This window comes from Cavia porcellus, unplaced genomic scaffold, assembly GCF_034190915.1.
Source record: "Cavia porcellus strain 051 isolate PalLab524CR breed Dunkin Hartley unplaced genomic scaffold, mCavPor4.1 scaffold_1, whole genome shotgun sequence".
Taxonomy (NCBI): domain Eukaryota; kingdom Metazoa; phylum Chordata; class Mammalia; order Rodentia; family Caviidae; genus Cavia; species Cavia porcellus.
In genome coordinates this window covers 110,816,603-110,833,901 of record NW_026947484.1, presented here as the reverse complement: position 1 = coordinate 110,833,901, position 17,299 = coordinate 110,816,603, and the positions used below count along the sequence as shown (strand labels likewise).

Genomic DNA, 17,299 nt, shown 5'->3' with positions numbered 1-17,299 from the left:
AGCTACAATTCAGCACAGGGATAGTGAGTGACAAGTTCTAACTATCTAGGTTAGCACACCAACAGCCACCTGCATTGTGTGTGGAAACAACTGCATTGTGACACATGAGTGTGAGTCAAAAAAAGCTCAGCAGGAAGTGTGGAAAGCACAAGAGGAATGGGAACTTGAGGATAGGACAGGTTGGAGAGATGGAAGATGGGGGTAGAATCTGTCAGAAGAGGAAAAAATAAGGGCCTCAGAGAAGACAGTCCTGGGCAGCTTTGATTACCTAATGTGGGTGAGACTGAGGGAAAATTCAAACATCTTGAGGGAATTAATTTATCTCTCTGGGCTGCCTTATTTCCTCCACTTTTTGAGGGTGCCTGATGAATTTTAAAATTCTGTTTTTGAAAAGTTTCAGACAAGGTGAACCATGTGGTTTTAAGATTGTAAGTTATTTGAGAACTTTGAGCAGTTCTCAGGGCCATCATTAGTAGGTTTTTAGGAGAACACTCCTGGACACTAGAGCATTATGACAACAGCATGAAGACTAAAGTTACGTTTCTGTGTTTGACTCCCAGTTTTATTACTTATTCATTGTGATGTGTTGAAAAAATAATTACAATCCTCATACTTCAGTTACCCTATAGATAGAATGGGAATAGCAATAACACCTTTCTCTCAGGAAAATATAAGGACTACATAATCGCAAAGAATGAATAGAGCACTTGGCACAGCACTGTTATGGTATGAACTCCATAGAAATGGGCAACAGCAGGAAGAGGGTTCTGTGTCCAGGAGGAAGTCATTGCAACTAACCCTCACTATCACAACTACAACAATAAAGTAAAGATAGAGGGACCACTTAGGGTCTACTTAGCTTAATTGGTTAGTATGAAACAAGTAACCAAGGGCAACTATGCAATGTCTTTCTCTAAAGGCCTTTAAAGCAGGCAACTGTGCATCTACATACAGGGTCTCCTGCTTAAAGTCCTCATATATCTCTGACCACTTCCAACATTTACAATGGGAGAAAACAACCACTGTCAACAAGAACCCAATCTAGTGTATTTGCTGTTGTGAGAACATTTGCCAGCTCTCATTTTTTTTACAACATCCAGCTGAACCCAAAATGAGTTGAAATCAAAGAAAAAAAACTCAAGCATTGTATAAGTAAAAGGAGCTTTCCACTTAGAATCACATGAGCCTGGATAGAGAACAGCTCAATTTCTTCTGGGATTTGAGTTTGTGCAGGTGGCTTCCCTTCTCTGAGAACTGTCTCTTTCTGTAAGTTCCATCAACTTGGAAACAAAGATTAGAATCTTTGACTATGACAGGTGTCATGAAACAAAAGTACAAGCACAAGCATTTTCAGACTCTCAGAGCTGAGAAACACTGGACCTGTCTTCACTAGTATTTTCACACTCACCATCTTTGCACCCTTAGAAGCCTACTGTTCAGCTACTCTAGAATATTCTCCAATTACCCCAGGAATTTTCAGCTTCCTATTACTGCAATGCTGTTGGTACCTTTGTCTGCAGTGTCCTTGTTTCTCTCACTGCCTGAGACACGGACAGCACTGTCTGTGTCTACTCTGTCTTGGTACAGGGCAGTATGACCCTTATCTGGTTGTGGAGTTCCTGCTCATACACAAAGACCAAACTCCAGTATCTTCATCCAGGAAGCTTACCTGTTCCTACCTCCTCACAAATTTCCCATGTTAAGTAGATTTTAGATCTTTTCTAATTTTGGTCTGACCCACATATTCCCTTCTTGGGCTCCTGCTGGAATGATAAGTGATGGAACCACTTGAGTGTTAGCACTGTATAGTACACAACAGCAATGTCCTTATTTTGGTGATTTGTGTACAATTCTTGCCCTTAGGGAAGACATTTGAGGCAGGCTGCTGGTACACCACAAATCAAGCCCATCTCTGTACCATTGCCTTTAGAGTCGGCAAACTAGAAATTTGGATCTGTGGGATAGCTACCAGCAGCCCCTGACATGGGGATAGTAGAGAGCCCTTGTTGTTTTGCCTTGGCCAAGACATGTCGCCTTCAAAACTGAAAGAAAGCAAATGAGTATAAATATCTAGAGGGCAAGGACACTGGTTTTCTGGCTTCTCCCATTTTCTCACTGCCTAATACAGTGTTGGGAAAGCAGAAGGTTAACTCTCACAGTTTCAGAAGTCAAGACAGGGATTAATCTGAGGAAATTTTGCCTTATCTTCTCCTGCCCCAATCAAAAGACAGATAGGAAGCATCTCTTCTGTATTCCCAGGACATCTGGTACTAACTACTCTTTTTTAATCTTCTGCCCACAAATGTTGTTGACAGTATTTGTTTGTTTATCACTACCACTAGACTGTGGTCTCCATGAGAGTGGGGACCTAGTACAGTGTTTGACACAGAGTCAATGAATCCCTGTAGCTTCCTCCTCACCAGCTCTCTCTACCTACTCCACTCTGGACCCTGCATCTACTCTTCACAGCAGCCAGAATGCCCTCCATGCTCAGATCACCACCTGAGTAAACCTATCCAAAACCTCTAGGACATCCTCTTTGTGGAGACTGATACTTATCACTCAAGCCTCATGCTCATTTTTCCCTCGTTAGTGAGGATCTGACCCTGTCTCTGCCTCACCTAACAACAGTCAATCATATCTTCCTCTTTTATTTCCTCTGTGGTACTCAGAACCATGTGAAATAATGCCAGCTACTTATTCCTTGCATTGTGTGTTGTGTCCTCTCCTTGAGATACAGCTCCAAGAGAACAGGGCCTTATAAACTTTGTGAACCAGCACCTAGAACAGCTCCCTGCACAAAGTGGCCACTCAGGGAGCCTATGCAGAAGGAAGGAGTGTTGGGTTCCTTGCATAGAATACCTGTTCTCTGGCTGAGATGCTAATGCAGAACACAGTGCACTTCTAGACATATAAAAGTATAGAGCATACACTTTATGTACATAAATAGTACTTGATAATGGTAGTATCTATATTATTGATTTATATATTCAGTATACATTTATTGTCACTTTAGTCTGCCCACCCTGCTTGTGTAACACAATGCACTACTTTTGCCAGCATCTGTCCCTTAATAACCAAGTTCTTGACTGCAGGAAAAGGCCAAAGGGAGTGAGTGATGCACACATTGAACATCATGTATCCTTTATGATGCACATTCTCTACATGCACTCTGTGATGTGCACCTTCTATACACACTCACGCCTTCACTGTCACAATAACCAATTGCCTACTCCTTGTCAATATATACAACCGTATTTTCTCCTTACAATTTGCTCATTTCTTTATTCAGAAGAGACCTAGAAGTTTAACCTTGAGCATTTTTAAGAAGCTGGTTCTGTTAGATGGAATCCTCACTAACTTCTCAAAGCTATTTCTGTCCCTGAAAATACTCCAATATACAAGACTCATTTCATCACTAAGGATAAAGCACAAAAATCTTAAAGCATGGAAATGTCCAGAGAAAATGTAGGAAGACCATAGTGAAAAAAAAGAGGGGCAAGTCAAGAAGAAAAGAGGAACAGGGGCAGGAGAGAGCAAGGAGACAGGGACAGCTCTACACAAGGTAAGGCTGCCCCTGGTTTCACCTCCCTGCTGTGGCTGTGAGCTGCTGTCCTCCTCTTCCCTTTCATCTCAGGCCCTACTGACAATCCCCTTCCTTACTATGCAGTCTTAATGGGATAACTTTGGGGATGTGGTCAAAAATGAGAGAACTTAGAGTGAAAAGAGAAACCTGGGAGAAGTCAGAGGCTCCCTGCTGGAGCTCACTCTCCCTGCTGCTGTGTCAAGGAAGGGATCTCAGAGTCCAAACTAGCTAGGGAGCTGGCCTGTCTTAGGTAGAGAAACTGGTTCAGGTCTGAACCCCAAGAGACAATAGGACTTGAGCAACCAAGTGTTTCAGTCCTACTGTCATCTTGGTAAAATTTCAAAATTCATGACACAAAGCTTTCTAAACTACAAAATTTTAAGCAACTGCTGGGAGGTGTCAGGGGGTCTGAGGTTGACTTCTCAAGTTTACTTTAGACTAAGACCTGTTTCAGCATTGCATAAGATTGCTTCAAGGGACTGGCGAAAGTAGAGGCCTTCCCTCCCAGCAAAGTCTTGGTAAACAGCATAAAATTATGACATCTATTTATCCTAAGGAAGTTTCAGGTTGTGTTTTGCTTAATTGAGATGGAGTCTTGGAATAGTCTGAGATTCAGATCTAATTTGCATTTTCTGAGAACCTCGCTGCAGGTTCTGCTCAGCTCTGCCCTGGACTATTAGAGTAGCTGTATGCCCATGGTCTGACTCCTAACAAATCTACACCTTAAGACAGGGAGAGAGAAAGGTGTTTATAAAGTAAAAATTCCCTTGCATCATTTTCCTTCCTGAAACCTTTCCTTGTTTTGCCTTTACATCCACTGAATGAGAGGTGAGCTCTTTGCCTTAGCATTATCCTGTTCTCTGTAGCTCTCCTCTCTCCTCCTAACTCCCGAGTCTCCTCACTTGTGCTCTATTCCATATAAACCACCCTGGACCTTTGCACACATGGCTCCTTTCTCTGAATCACTTTCATGTCTATCTGGGATGTCTGCAGCTACCAGTCTCAGCACTACCCTACCTCGTCCCTCCAGGGAGACCATCTACTTCAAAGGCCCAGCTTTCTGCACACTTCCCTGGCCTTTCATTTTCTTTTTTTAGAAAATGAGGAGCTGTCTAAATTGAGGAGCTATCTCTTCCCCACTGCAAGATTGTACACTCCTGAAAATAGAATTATGTCTTGTTTAAAATAGCAGCCCTAGGCAGCATTATGGTCTGCCTCACATGCAGCAAGTGTCCTGTTAATATCTGCTGGGCAAATGAGTGGGAAAGCAAAGAAATGGAAAATTCCATTTCTCCTCAAGTTTAGAACCATTTCATACCACTCAGGACCGCAAGCAAATTCAGAGCACTGTTACATGTTTGGACAGAGCTCAACAGCTCGGGAAACCATTAGTCCTTCCTCATTCTTCCCAGAAAGACAGCAGGAAGTTCAGCTGCAGTGGTTAATTCCCTGCTGGAGGGTAACTCCCCGCTGGAGGGTAACTCCCCATGTAAAAACTAGAGGACAGTCATCTCATGACAGACAGGTTGTCTGTGGTGTCACAGTCACTGTAATCCCAGAGAACTGCCCAGAGTTTGTACTTTCGAGAAGAACTCATTAATCACAGGGGTAGCCTGAAGTTCAGATGTAAAGTGGGAATCTTTATCCTGAAATTGCCACTTTTGCTCTCTACATAGGGGAAGATGCCATCTCCCCTTTATTCAACAAAAGGACAAGGAACTACATTTCTTCCCAAATTTTAGAGCCATCTCATAGCACTGGGATCTGCAACCTATTTAGGCTGTCTATATAGGGAATGATGCCATCTTCCCTTTACTCAACAAAAAAGAGAAGTTTGTTTGCTTGAACTGAAGGAGCTAATGTCAATGAAGGGGTTAAGGCAACTTGATAGCTCTATTGAACTATGTTTAAAGAAAACTCCATGGGGAATTGTAAAAATGACTTGTTATCAGAACTTACCATGGGTTCTAGAACAATCTCCCAGATGCACACTTAGTTTGCACAGTTGCTACTTGACTTGCTTCCCTATTTGTTCCTGATTTAATTAATTTTACCTGAGCAATTAATCTTATTGTTTGACGACAGTTCTGTCCCACCTTATGCCCTCTTTGTGAGTTCCCATGTTTTCCCCATCTTGCACCCATCTCACCTCATGGTTTTACTATATAAAAGGCCCTAGAAAAGACAGAGTCTTTGGCAACCCACTAGGAACACCTTCTATCTCTCTCCCAGACAGAAGCCTTCTTTTTCTCAGTAAATATATTATGCTCTTGACTTCCATTGTTCCTAAAATTCATTTTTCAATTTTAGAGGGAAAAAAACTTGTACTGCCCATCTAGTAGTTTGGGAATTTCACTTCTCTATATCACCAGGATGTGAATATTCAGAAGACTTTCATATGAGAGCTGCCAGTTGTCATTCCTTCAAAATAGGCACCGAGAATGTGGTGAAGGATTCTAAACCCTTTTCCTCTGGCACACAGCCTGGAACAGTTCGTGGACCCTTTCATCCTCATGCACAGTGGGGCCCTGAGGCTTTCTAGAGCAGGGGTTGCAACAGGCATGTAGGGCCCCAGACCAAGGAGCAATTGCAATCTGACCCTGGTGAATATTTCTTTAGCTTCAGCTCTGGAAGGAGCTGTGAGAGCCACCAGTGGAACAGACGGAATCCAAGCTCCCTTTCTCATTACCATATGTTGATCACATTTACCATTGTACAACCTTGGACTAATCTGTTCTCTGCTCTGTGCATCTATGTCTTCATTTTTAAAAACAGAATAGATGACTACATCTTTCTCCAACTCCTTAAAGCCCTAATTCTTTGATTCTTCTCTGTTGAAAGTAATATAGGGGATTGAAACTCCCAACCTACTATATTTCCAGAACAAGTTCGTGTTCTCTAAAGTTGAAGGATGAATTTTAGAAACAATGGAAGAGCAGAAATATTTATTGAGAGAAAGAAAGTTTCTATCTGAGAGAGAGACAGAAGGGGTCCCAAGTGGGTTGCCAGTGATTCTGTCTTTTGTAGGGATTTTTATAGAGTAAAACCATGAGGTGAGGCAGGTCTAAAATTGGGAAAAACTTGGAACTCGCTCTGGTTAGCAAATAAGATTAATAGCTCAGGTAAAATTGATTAAATTGGGAACAAATTCAGAAGTGAGTCATGTAGAAAGCCAGCATTCTTAGAGAGCAGTGACTCTCCCCTAGGGGTTGGAATGGTGACTCCTAACTTCTCATGGTGATTCAGACTTAATCCCTAAGGATTATACTTAAGAGTGTGGTTGCATTTGTTTTGCCTTCTGTCCCGAGATATGACCTACAGCAACAGATGTGTGTCTCCTCCAAGGTCATCAGACATCTGGTCCTCTATACCAGCTCCCTTGAGGGCCTAGCCCTGTCTGACTGCCTATAATATTTCTAACTAGCTCAGCTGCCTGTAACAAAAGGATGAGATATGTGTGTTGTGAAACCATTGTCATCTGAGGGGCTTTGTGGATGAGGGAAGGTGGATAAACAAGGAGTCACTTGGCAGTATCTGAGGTAAGCACGTGGATCAGGAAGCCATGTGATGTGACAGCAGGCCTAAAGGAGCTAGAGCCAGGTCCATCTGGCTACAGGTTTTGCAGAGAGGAGGAAATGCCCCCCAAAGGCTGAGTCCTTAGCTACTGATCAGGGACTGGAAGGATCTCCACCAGCCCAGAGATCAGCTGGCCCCAATCTGAATCTTAAGTGGCCAAGGGGATCTCTGACCCAACATCCAAGCTCCTCACACTCTTCACAGAGTTTTCTATCTGCAGAAGCTGGGTTGGAGCTCAGTTCTGTTGGACTCTCTGTCCTCCTCCTGAGTTGGGAATGAGGTAACTCCTGGGTAACTCCCACTTTTACCAGTGAGGAAACTCCTATATGCCACCAGTTTGTATTTTTAAAATGCTAGGCTTTTTAAGAAACCAAACTGCTCTCTTGAGTCCAGAAATGAGTTTGTAGGCAGTTACACCCAATTCATCCTTTTTTCTACTGCCTCACTCCACTTTTCCTCCTCAGACATGGCACTGCTTGGGTCCATTGCTGGAAGACCTCCACAGGAATAGGGTTCTATTAGGAGAGACACAATCAGTGATGACTGGGTTTGAGTGGGGAGGTGGCCAGTCAGCATACTGAGGGGCACAGACAACCCACTTTGTTTTCTTCAGTGTCAAAGGCCATGTTGAAATGCTATGCAGCATGACTGGCATCTAAACAGTGGGATCTGATGTCAGAAAATATATGGCCATGGAGGTGGGCCCAAGGGGCTCAGAACAGACCCACATGTTGTTGGCTCTCATTTTGTTATGATCAAGTTCAGGGGTTGAGCTACAGACAAGGGTAGGACTGTGTAGGGCTGGAATCCTGACTGGCAAGAAGACAGACAAAACATACAGAACATTGGCATACAGAAAGACTTTATTTCCCCCACGCCCAGCCCCACATTCAAGATGATATAGCACATATTTTCTATGAACATGGTTGGGCAGGTGCAGAGTGGCCTGGCCTCCTAATTAATGGCAATGGCCTTTCACACCCTCTCCAAGGCCTGGCCCATGGCTGTGGTCCGGAGCACGGTGGTGTCCCTCCTCATGCATCTTCTCATGGGAGGCATTGATCAGCCTGGCAAACAGCATGATGACCTCCTCAAAGCTCAACTGCTGGTCCTGGTTTGTGTCCAGGTCCTGCATGATGTCATTTATTTCATCTTCTTTTCTATTCTCACACTGTGGGTGGAGAAAATACAGCGATTAGGCTTGGATGTGGCCAGGGATAGAGATTAGGGAGCACAATCTATGTCCGGATGGCAAATGCACAGGGAAGCCTGGGCCCTGTAGATCCATTTAAAAATTCAAAATTTAAAATTTAAAAGTGACCTGAGTACCCAGGATGGAGCCAAAATCCATGCTAATCATGTGCCAGCTTATTCCCCAGACACTCCTACAACTCAGGTAGGGTGAGCCTCTTCATTTTATGGAGAAGGTCCTACAATTAGTAAGTCTGAAATGTCCTCATATCTAGTCCTCATAATAACTTAACAAGCAGAAGTGGTATCTTCTTTGAGGAAACCACATTTTAGGATTGGTGGTTTTTGCAAGCTGAGGAGGCTAGGAAGCAGATCTGACTTAGAGTGCAGTCCTGCCCCATTCCCTCCTCTCTTCTCAGTTACTCCCTGCTCCTCTCCATTGGAGGATTGGTAAAGTTCATTCTTACCTATATAGTAGAGAAGGACCTAGGAGAACCAGACAATGCAATATCTTGAGTGAGGGGAGAGAGCAAAATAAATGCTTGCTGCCCCCAAAGTATTTGAAGGAAGATGTCAGGTGGGGAGGATTTAGATGGGGCAAAGAGAGCACCAGGTGGCCACAGCTCTGCTGCCTACTGGCTGTGTCACCTCAGCTATGCCCAGTTCCAGAGCCTAAGTGGCCCGTCCAAATGTGGCAGGGATGTCAGGGAGGGGAAATTTGAGCACATGGGGACTTCACAGAGTGAAACCTTTCCCACATGGTCTTCTAGCTGCACCTTCTCTATCCTGACCCTGAAGGCTTCATGCCTGAGACCACCACTTGTGGGAAGCTGTTAATCTCCCTAACACCTCCCATAGGACAGTTCTCCATCTTACCAAGGAAAGGGAAGAAAGGGCTAGGGACTTGTCCCAGGTCAGCTGGACCCAGGAATGGAATTGACACCCATGTGTCCCTTCCTTCTTAGTCTAGACCTCTGCTTCCTCGAACCTGAAAAGACTTGGGAGGGATCTCCCACTGCCCTAGAACTGCCTAGTCATTTTCAGATTGGAGGACAACACTAATGTTTTGCTACATCCTTTGTACATTCCAGGCTGTGCTGGGTGCTTTCTACTTCTTCTTCATTTCTCTGTTTTCCTCTGGAGACCCTAAGGATGAGAAAAGCCCTACCACATGTTCCCTACTAAGGCTTAGAATCCTTCAACCTCCTGCCAATGTCCTCCACAGGGCTGAACTCAAATGTCCACTCTCCAGGAGGCCTTTCCACTATCCAGAGTCATCTCTGCCCCACCTGGCCCAGGAATCTTCTTTTTCCCCTAGGGCACTTACTGACGTTGGATTAACTGTATTTTATCTTGCCTAATTCAGGATATCAGGTTCCCTGTTCACTCCCCTCCTGTATGCCAAACAGGGCCTGACACATACCCCAGATGCCTCTGGATGGAAGGAACTAGAATTCTCTTGTCTGCTGTAGACTGCCCCATGTTTCATCTCACCTTAGTCAAGCCCTACCTTGAGGAAGTTTGCCAGCTCCGTTTCCGTGAGTTTTTTGAATTCGTTCTTGTTTAAGGTGTCTGGGTGTCCGGACAGCCTAGAGTACTTGTGAAAAGTGTTGATAATGGTTTCTAAGCTGCGTTCCAGCTGCGACTTATTGGCTGCCATCTTCTTGCACTCTGTATAAATAAGAAAGAAACAAAGGTATGGGTGCTTAGAAGAAAAGGCCACCATGCTTCCTTGAAAGGTCCTCCAGCCACAGGCAGGAAGAAGAGGAGATATAAAATTAAACAAGAAGCATAGGATGCCTCTTACTCAGGGAAACAGTTTCTCATGCACATGTGAGAAATGAATTTTGACAGAGAATGTTAAAAAAAAATCAAAGCAGTTGAGGGCAGGAAAAGCTCTAAGAATGTGTGAAGGAAGCTATGACATGAACAGGATCAGCCAAAGGGGTATTCTAGTAGGAGGATTTGGAAGAAAGTTTGGAGCAGAAAAGAAAGACCTGGCAGCAGGTTCCTGCCTGGGAAAGTGGGAAGCTCACTCACCAGAGCGAAGGAGACACTGCACCTGACACACCTGGGCTGCCCCAGCATTTATAGGCAGCCTTTGGCAGGAACATATGGCCTTCTCGGGGGAAGATTGCCTCACAGGAGAGCCATGTGGCAACCTTGCCAGGGAGGCGGGTAAAGCAGGGCAGGAAATGTTCACATAACATAGCTCTTTTCCTTGTTTTGTGAAACTCTCAGGCCTGGGCCTGAACTGGTTTGAGAGGAAGCTGGTTGGTTAATTCACTTGCCCTCCAACACACCCCTGCTTGTCCTGAGCAAGTAGACAGGCCTGCAGCTCCTCTGCTCCCCTCACATATCCCCTCTCATATACCTGTGAGGGCCAGAAACTGGCTGAGGACCCGTTCTTCTTTCCCTTTGAGTGCAATCTGTACTCTGCAGTCTACAGATGGGCTGCGCCTGCCCCTGGGTGTGTCTGATTCTGTGATAGTGCTTTCAGGAGGGCCAGCGGGTACATGGGTTACTAGATTGCAGGGGTGGGAGTCAGGATTAGAAAGACTCTCAGGTGACCCACATTTTTGCATTGTAGAAGAAGACTCTGATGCCTAGAGAAGAACATGAGCAAGATTATAGAGCGGGCTGGTGACATAGCAGGAATGGGACTCAGATCTCCTGGTTCCCGGTTGACAATTTTACAGGGTAAAGTCCTACCCATCCCTCATAGTATAGTTCAAATGCTGCCTCATCCAGAAAGCTGCTCTGGTTTTTTGGGGGGAGACAATCTTTTTTTCCATGACAATTTCCTGCACCCCACTTTTAGCTCATAACATCTGATTTCCTGGAATAAAGTGGTTTCATTATTTTTCTTCTGACTAATAACTGGTTGTAGATCCCTGGAGACAGGTTTTTCTTAATGTTCATCTCCACCTATGCACATATCGAGGGCTGGGCACCATTGCATATGTTGAATCATCGTGTTTCCTTACGGGTATCCTTGCCTTGATGCAGGAAGTATGTATGAAGGGTCTACTTAGGGCATTTCCCTGTTTTCTGGTCATTCCAGCTCCTCTCTTATACCAGGCAAGACATTTTTCCTGTTTTACCTCAGCAAGCTCTTTTGTCTAATCTTCATGTGGCCTTTTCTCACTGGCCAGTTCCCACCCTACCCTACGTAAGCCCTATGGATGCTAATCCTTGTCCCTGGCCACTGCCTTGCCCTGCTCAGATGCTACACACAAGAGAGGTTATGAGTTTAGACTGACCTTAGCCAGTTGACTTAACTTTTTCTTGATTTCTTTACCAGTAAATAGATAGGACTGACCTGGAGAACTGTAAAAATACTTGGAAAGTTAGGAAAATTTCAGGGGATAAGAAGCATTATTGGGCTGAGATTTAGCTCAGTGGTGTAAGCACCTGCCTGGCAAGTGAAAGGTCATGAGTTTGATCCCCAGTATAAAAAAATAAGAAGAAGAAGCATTATTATTAGCTATCTTTTCATTCATTTGTGCAAAGAGTATTGGTACTTCTGTGCACCAGATAATAATGCTAGCTACTGGGGGAATTTGGTGAATGCGTCACAACATACAGGGGACACATAATCTTATATAGCCTGTCTTGATAAATACATTTTTAAACTCTTGGTAGCCACAGACAGGGTCTGGTACAGTGCAAAGCACATGGCAAGTATTTAACAAATACTTGCAAAGTGCACACTAGGATGAATGGATGAACGTTACAGACACAGTCAAGGAATATGTGAAGGGAAACTTCAGGTTCATTCCTTAATAGAGGCTGCCCCCGAACTGTTTTAGCAGAGGAGGAAGCACAGACGACAGCCAGCACAGAAGCTGCGTGCTTCCTCATGCCAGTGAGAAACCTGCAGTGTTAGGCCTTTACAAGTTGTGCCAAAGATGTTTCCTGTACGCGCCCATAGCGCTCTCTGCTGGCAAGGTTGAAAAACTTCCATCTGTACGGAGGATCTCCCCCAGGTACCTGAAGATGACCTGGACCTCAGAACATCAAAAGTACCGATAGGACTAAGATAGAAGAAAGAAAGTTAGAAAGAGGACAAGGAAAACCATAATTTTAAAATTTTACTTTTAATAAAACTGGAGCTTCAGTGCAGAATCAAAATTAGCCAAGGTTGCAAGGCCCTTTTCTCTACCAGGAGCTTCACTCTAAAAAGTCCTTCCAGGTGTTAAAAATACACCCAGCTTATAAATGGGGGCCATGCCTTGTACTTATAAATTAAGCCTAAGCTTTTCCTCCCATACACCTAAATAAGGCCAGAGCCTTGTTTAGTGGGTTCCACATCACGGAAATTCAAACATACAGTTTGCATCTTAACCTAGCCCACTAATGAGTAACCCGAGAGATACCAGGAAAATACATCCGAGATCACTTATTTGAGGACATTCCCAAAACACACAATTCTCCCAGTCCCAGGCCAAAATAGGCCTTGCACTAAAAATATTCATGCTCCCTACTGAGTATATACTTCTTTCTATCTAACAGATTTATGCCTCTCATTAATCTCCAACTTGTTCTTTACACATCAGTGAACCTTCAAAGTACCCTGTGAGTAGGGTGAGTTGAAGTCTCCATTTCCTGTTTGATGGATCTCTTTGGACCCTGTCTAACAAAAGAACTACCCTGACAGCTGACACTGGTTCTCTGGGTTGGTGATACTAGGGAGAGGTGGAGCCTGTAGCAAATTGGACCATCTGAACTCAAAAGCCAGCAGCATTCTGCCTTGGGTGAGAGCTGCCATGTGAATCACATGTTGTGGGGTCTCCTAAAGGTCTGGGGAACTGGATTTTTATATGGTGCTCCAAATAAATTTTAAAGAAAAGCAAAGGTGTTAACAATCAAGTTAAGTGTATGGCAAAGTAAAATTGCAGGAGATGGTGGGTGACTTCTGCTGTGCTATGTGACTCTGTTTCCTCCAGGCAGGATCACTGACCACTCAGCCCTTGGGTCCTGGGATTGAACAAAGGCCTGAATCAGTGGACGTCAGATTAAAGTTTCTGAATGAGGAAGTGCTGGCAGTGAGTGAGAAATAAACACTGATCTGTTGCCTTTTGTTTTGCAACACTCTGCAACTGGGCTCATATAGTGTTGGTTCAAGATGAAAGTAAAATAGTGGGATAAGGAAGACAAATGATTCTAAAACGGGGTTCGAAGCAGGTAAGTCTTTTCACATGGGAGATCCCATGTTGACAGTGGGCTTTCTCTCAGAAAGCTGTGGAGGGCCTTGATCCTAGGCTAGCGCAGGCCCAAGTGAGGCCGGGGCTGAGCCTCCCAGATTGAGCAGTCTATCTTTGGCTTGATCAGTAGGTGCTCCAAATCCCACTAACTTCCTCACTGTCACAGGTAGGACTGCAGAGTGGTGGGGCGTGGGTCTTCTCAGGATGCTGACTTATCAGATATACCCAGAGCCTCCTGCTGAGATACAAAGCGAACCACGTTTTCCTGGCTCTAGACAGTGACTCTGGTTGTGGTCACTGGGAGAATAGGGAGCTGAGTTCAAAGTGTGCAAATAAATAAGGTGAGCAGAGGATCCTGAAACTCCCACCAAATCATTGGCTACTTCCCCAGGCCTAGCTACAGGAGTGGTCTGTGCCTTTCCTTTCTTGTTGCCCTGCTGCTGTGGCCTTCCAGTGTACTAGGCCCTTCTCCATTGTATTGGATACCACACAGTGGGGACTTTCCCTAGCTCTACATCCTTGGAGCTATGGGAGTTTGTTTAAAAAAGGGACTGACTTAGAGCTAGATTGCCAGGCTTCCTGGAGACCACTGGTTGTCTCTTTCATGTTAGGGCCTCAATTTTCTCATCTGTTAGTTGAGAAAGTTGGGCTAGGTGGACTTTGAGTCATTCTCATCATTGACTCCAGACTTGGATGGCATCTTTGTAGGCCTTGTGTGACTCCTGGTTTCCCTCCTGTTTCCCCAGCAGTGGAAGTCAGATTCTACTCCTTACGGCTGTTATCTGGGGTTTAGCAGCTCCCAGGTCACACACAACTTGCTTCATGCTCCACTTCCTCCCCTCCTCTTGCTAAGAGCTCTATGGATGTGAATTTTGTGATCCATTTCCACCCCCTCCTTGACTCCTGCAGGTTTTCAAGGATAGCTCAGTGGGATCATCTTCAGACTATTGTCTCACCATCTTGGGTTCTGTCCACACCAAGCTTCCACTGCCTGACCGTCCTAGGTCTCTGATGGGACAGTCCCTCCCCTGTCCCTACATCTTGGGCAGCTCCAGCACCTACATTGAGGCTCACAGTAACAGAGCTTCATGGACCCTACCTTGAAACTTTCCCAGGTGTGAATACCAGCCCTAACTCTAACACAGCTACCCTCACTCAGAAATCTTCCGAATTTCTGGGAAATTCCAAAAAGAAAAACTGGTGTTTCCTCATGTGTCCTCTGAATACTTTTCTCTTCAGTCCTCCCTTCTCTTCGGTGTCCCTCCCCATATACACTGAAGTTCTAGATTCCTCCACAAGTCCCGAAGGTTATCAGCATTGCTCCTTGGCTTCCTCTGCCTCTCAGTAATCCCCTTGAAGTCTACTCTCCTTTGCAGAAAATAAAGGGTTTCACAAACATCGCATACTAGACCCACAATCACTGGCTGCCTCCTTAGATCAGGACTCCTGGAGAGCGGCTTCCTACGCTGCTTTGCCATCCCTGGATGATAAACTGCCTGTGGGTCATCTGATAAGCTTCCGTAGGATAAGATGAATGCCAGCTTTGGTTGGGTAGAGTTTATTCTCCAAAGATTATTTCCTGTAATTTAGAAGCTGTGCAGCGTAGAAGAACACAGAGTCAGAAAGGAAATGGAGAAAAGTGATGCAAAGAGAAAATGCAGATATGGAAGCGGCTCCAAAGTCATCAAAGAGCGCATGCTGCCCCCTGGTGACCTACCTGCGTCAGGACAGCCTGTGGCTTTCCCTTGGCCCCAGACCCTTTGTACTTCAAAAAATTACCGAGTATAACCGAAACCTTCTTGGGGTTATATCTCTCAATACTTACCATATTGGAGTTTTAAATAATTTAAATATTTACGAACTCATTTAAAGTAGCATTGATGAACCCAAAACATATCAACCACGTTTATTAATTACTATACACATGCGCGTGCAAACACACACACACACACACACACACACACACACATATATATATATATATATATATATATATATATAGTTAGTGAGAATAATGTCTTTTGGAGGGGGTGGTACTGAAGATCAAACCCAAAGCCTTTATCCTTAACTAACCTTAGTCATTTTTAAATTTTTATTTTGATATTGTCCAGACTAGGCTTAAACACACAACTCTTCTGTTTCAGTCTCCCAAGAATTGTCATTTAGGGCTGGGGATTTAGCTCAGCACATAAGCGCCTGCCTTGCAAGCAAGCAGTCGTGAGTTCGATCCCTGGTACTGATAAAAAGGCAAAAAAAAAAAAAAAGAATTGTCATTTAAAAAATTTTTTTGCACCTGTTTTCATAGAAGAACATAGCTGTATTTCCACATTTATTTCTGCATTCAGTTTGTTGCTACATGTTGTTGTGAGTGAACACAGCTTTTCCTAGATAAGTAATTGCAATGGGCAGAAATACATGACCAGCTTTTACAAATAATTGGAGATATCCTTCTTTGATCTTGCAGCAAAACTCAACAACTGTCCTGAATAATTTTTGTAATATAGAATCTTAGACAACATAGATAAATTTTTTGCTTCGTTAGAAATCAACTGGGCTATCTTGAAATTTTAACTGATCTTTTATCTAAGTATGATTTTGTGATTTAATGCATTAGTCATTTTGAAAATACTGGCTCACTGACTGATGAACACCTTCTAAATGCTGACCAGCTTTATTATCCAATGTATGTATATGTTCATATGTATATAAGTTTACATATATGTACTTACATGTGTGTATATATGCCTACGTCACTTTGTTAATATCACTGTTGATCTTATCAGTAAAGCCTTTAAGTAAGCTGTAAAATGATGGTAGCAGATATAAATTTCTGAATTCTAATTTTTGCTTCAAAGCTCTAATTTTATTAAGCTTATAATTCCATTAGTTATTTTCCTTGAAACCAAAGCTTACTTTGTTAATTTTTAAAAAGAATTCCTGGTATATACATAAGTATGAGTATTCATAGTTTGACCATTTCCTGTTCTTTCAAGTAAAGGTGGCCTTCTGTGGAAATAATGGTTGGTTCAGCTAACAAATCAATCATATAAGTGCTTTTCTTTGAGAGAACCAGGCTTGAGATTTACAATTTAAAATGGCTACTGTGAAATAGTGACTATGATGCCCAGCAGTCCCTACTCATCACAGAAGCTTCTTGGAAAAAATCAGGGTAAAACAGAGTCCCCTCTCTCAGCTCCCAGGTGAGGAAGGAGTGGGAGCAGATAGGAAGGGTTCACTGAGGCAGCAGAGGACAGACAGCCATGGGAACCCACTCTGGTAGAGAGGCAAGACTGAGATGGGGCCAGGGAAAGAGGTAGGTGACATGAATCAGGTTGTTCAGAACTTAGGAGAGCCTCTTAGGACTTTAGTTCTAAGATCACAGAACTAGAGAGGAACAAACAAAACCACTCTGTGTCTCTCTCTGATGCCTTTTTGTAGGATCAACGTTTGTCTCATGGGGTCTGTAAGTCCCCAGAAATTTGTTGATGTCTAGAAAGGACAGCATTTGCTGGACCTAGTAGCAGCCACTCCCTGTCTCTCTTTTGGCCTTCAGTCTTCAACTCCCTCTTGTGGAAGGAAACTGAATGTCTGCAATTCTCTGGATGTCTCACAGGACTTACTTAAGGGCTTCCTGCAGGTTGGGAAGTACAGACAGCGAGGCATGGAGAAACAATGTGTTCCTGAGGGTCAGAAGCCTTCAGACTCTTTCAGTACTAGTCCTGGGCTCCTTCATCTCTGT

General features: G+C 43.9%; 1 protein-coding gene across 1 annotated transcript; it reads right to left on the bottom strand.

Annotated features, from left to right (window-relative positions):
- Positions 1 to 8,007: 8,007 nt before the first annotated feature.
- On the bottom strand, positions 8,008 to 10,545 carry S100a9 (S100 calcium binding protein A9). Its single transcript, XM_003478917.5, has 3 exons — positions 10,394 to 10,545; positions 9,864 to 10,024; positions 8,008 to 8,333 (listed from the first exon to the last, which is right to left on the bottom strand). The coding sequence occupies exons 2-3, from the start codon at positions 10,011 to 10,013 to the stop codon at positions 8,121 to 8,123; spliced, it is 363 nt and encodes a 120-aa protein (XP_003478965.1). The 5' UTR covers positions 10,014 to 10,024; positions 10,394 to 10,545; the 3' UTR covers positions 8,008 to 8,120.
- Positions 10,546 to 17,299: the final 6,754 nt, after the last annotated feature.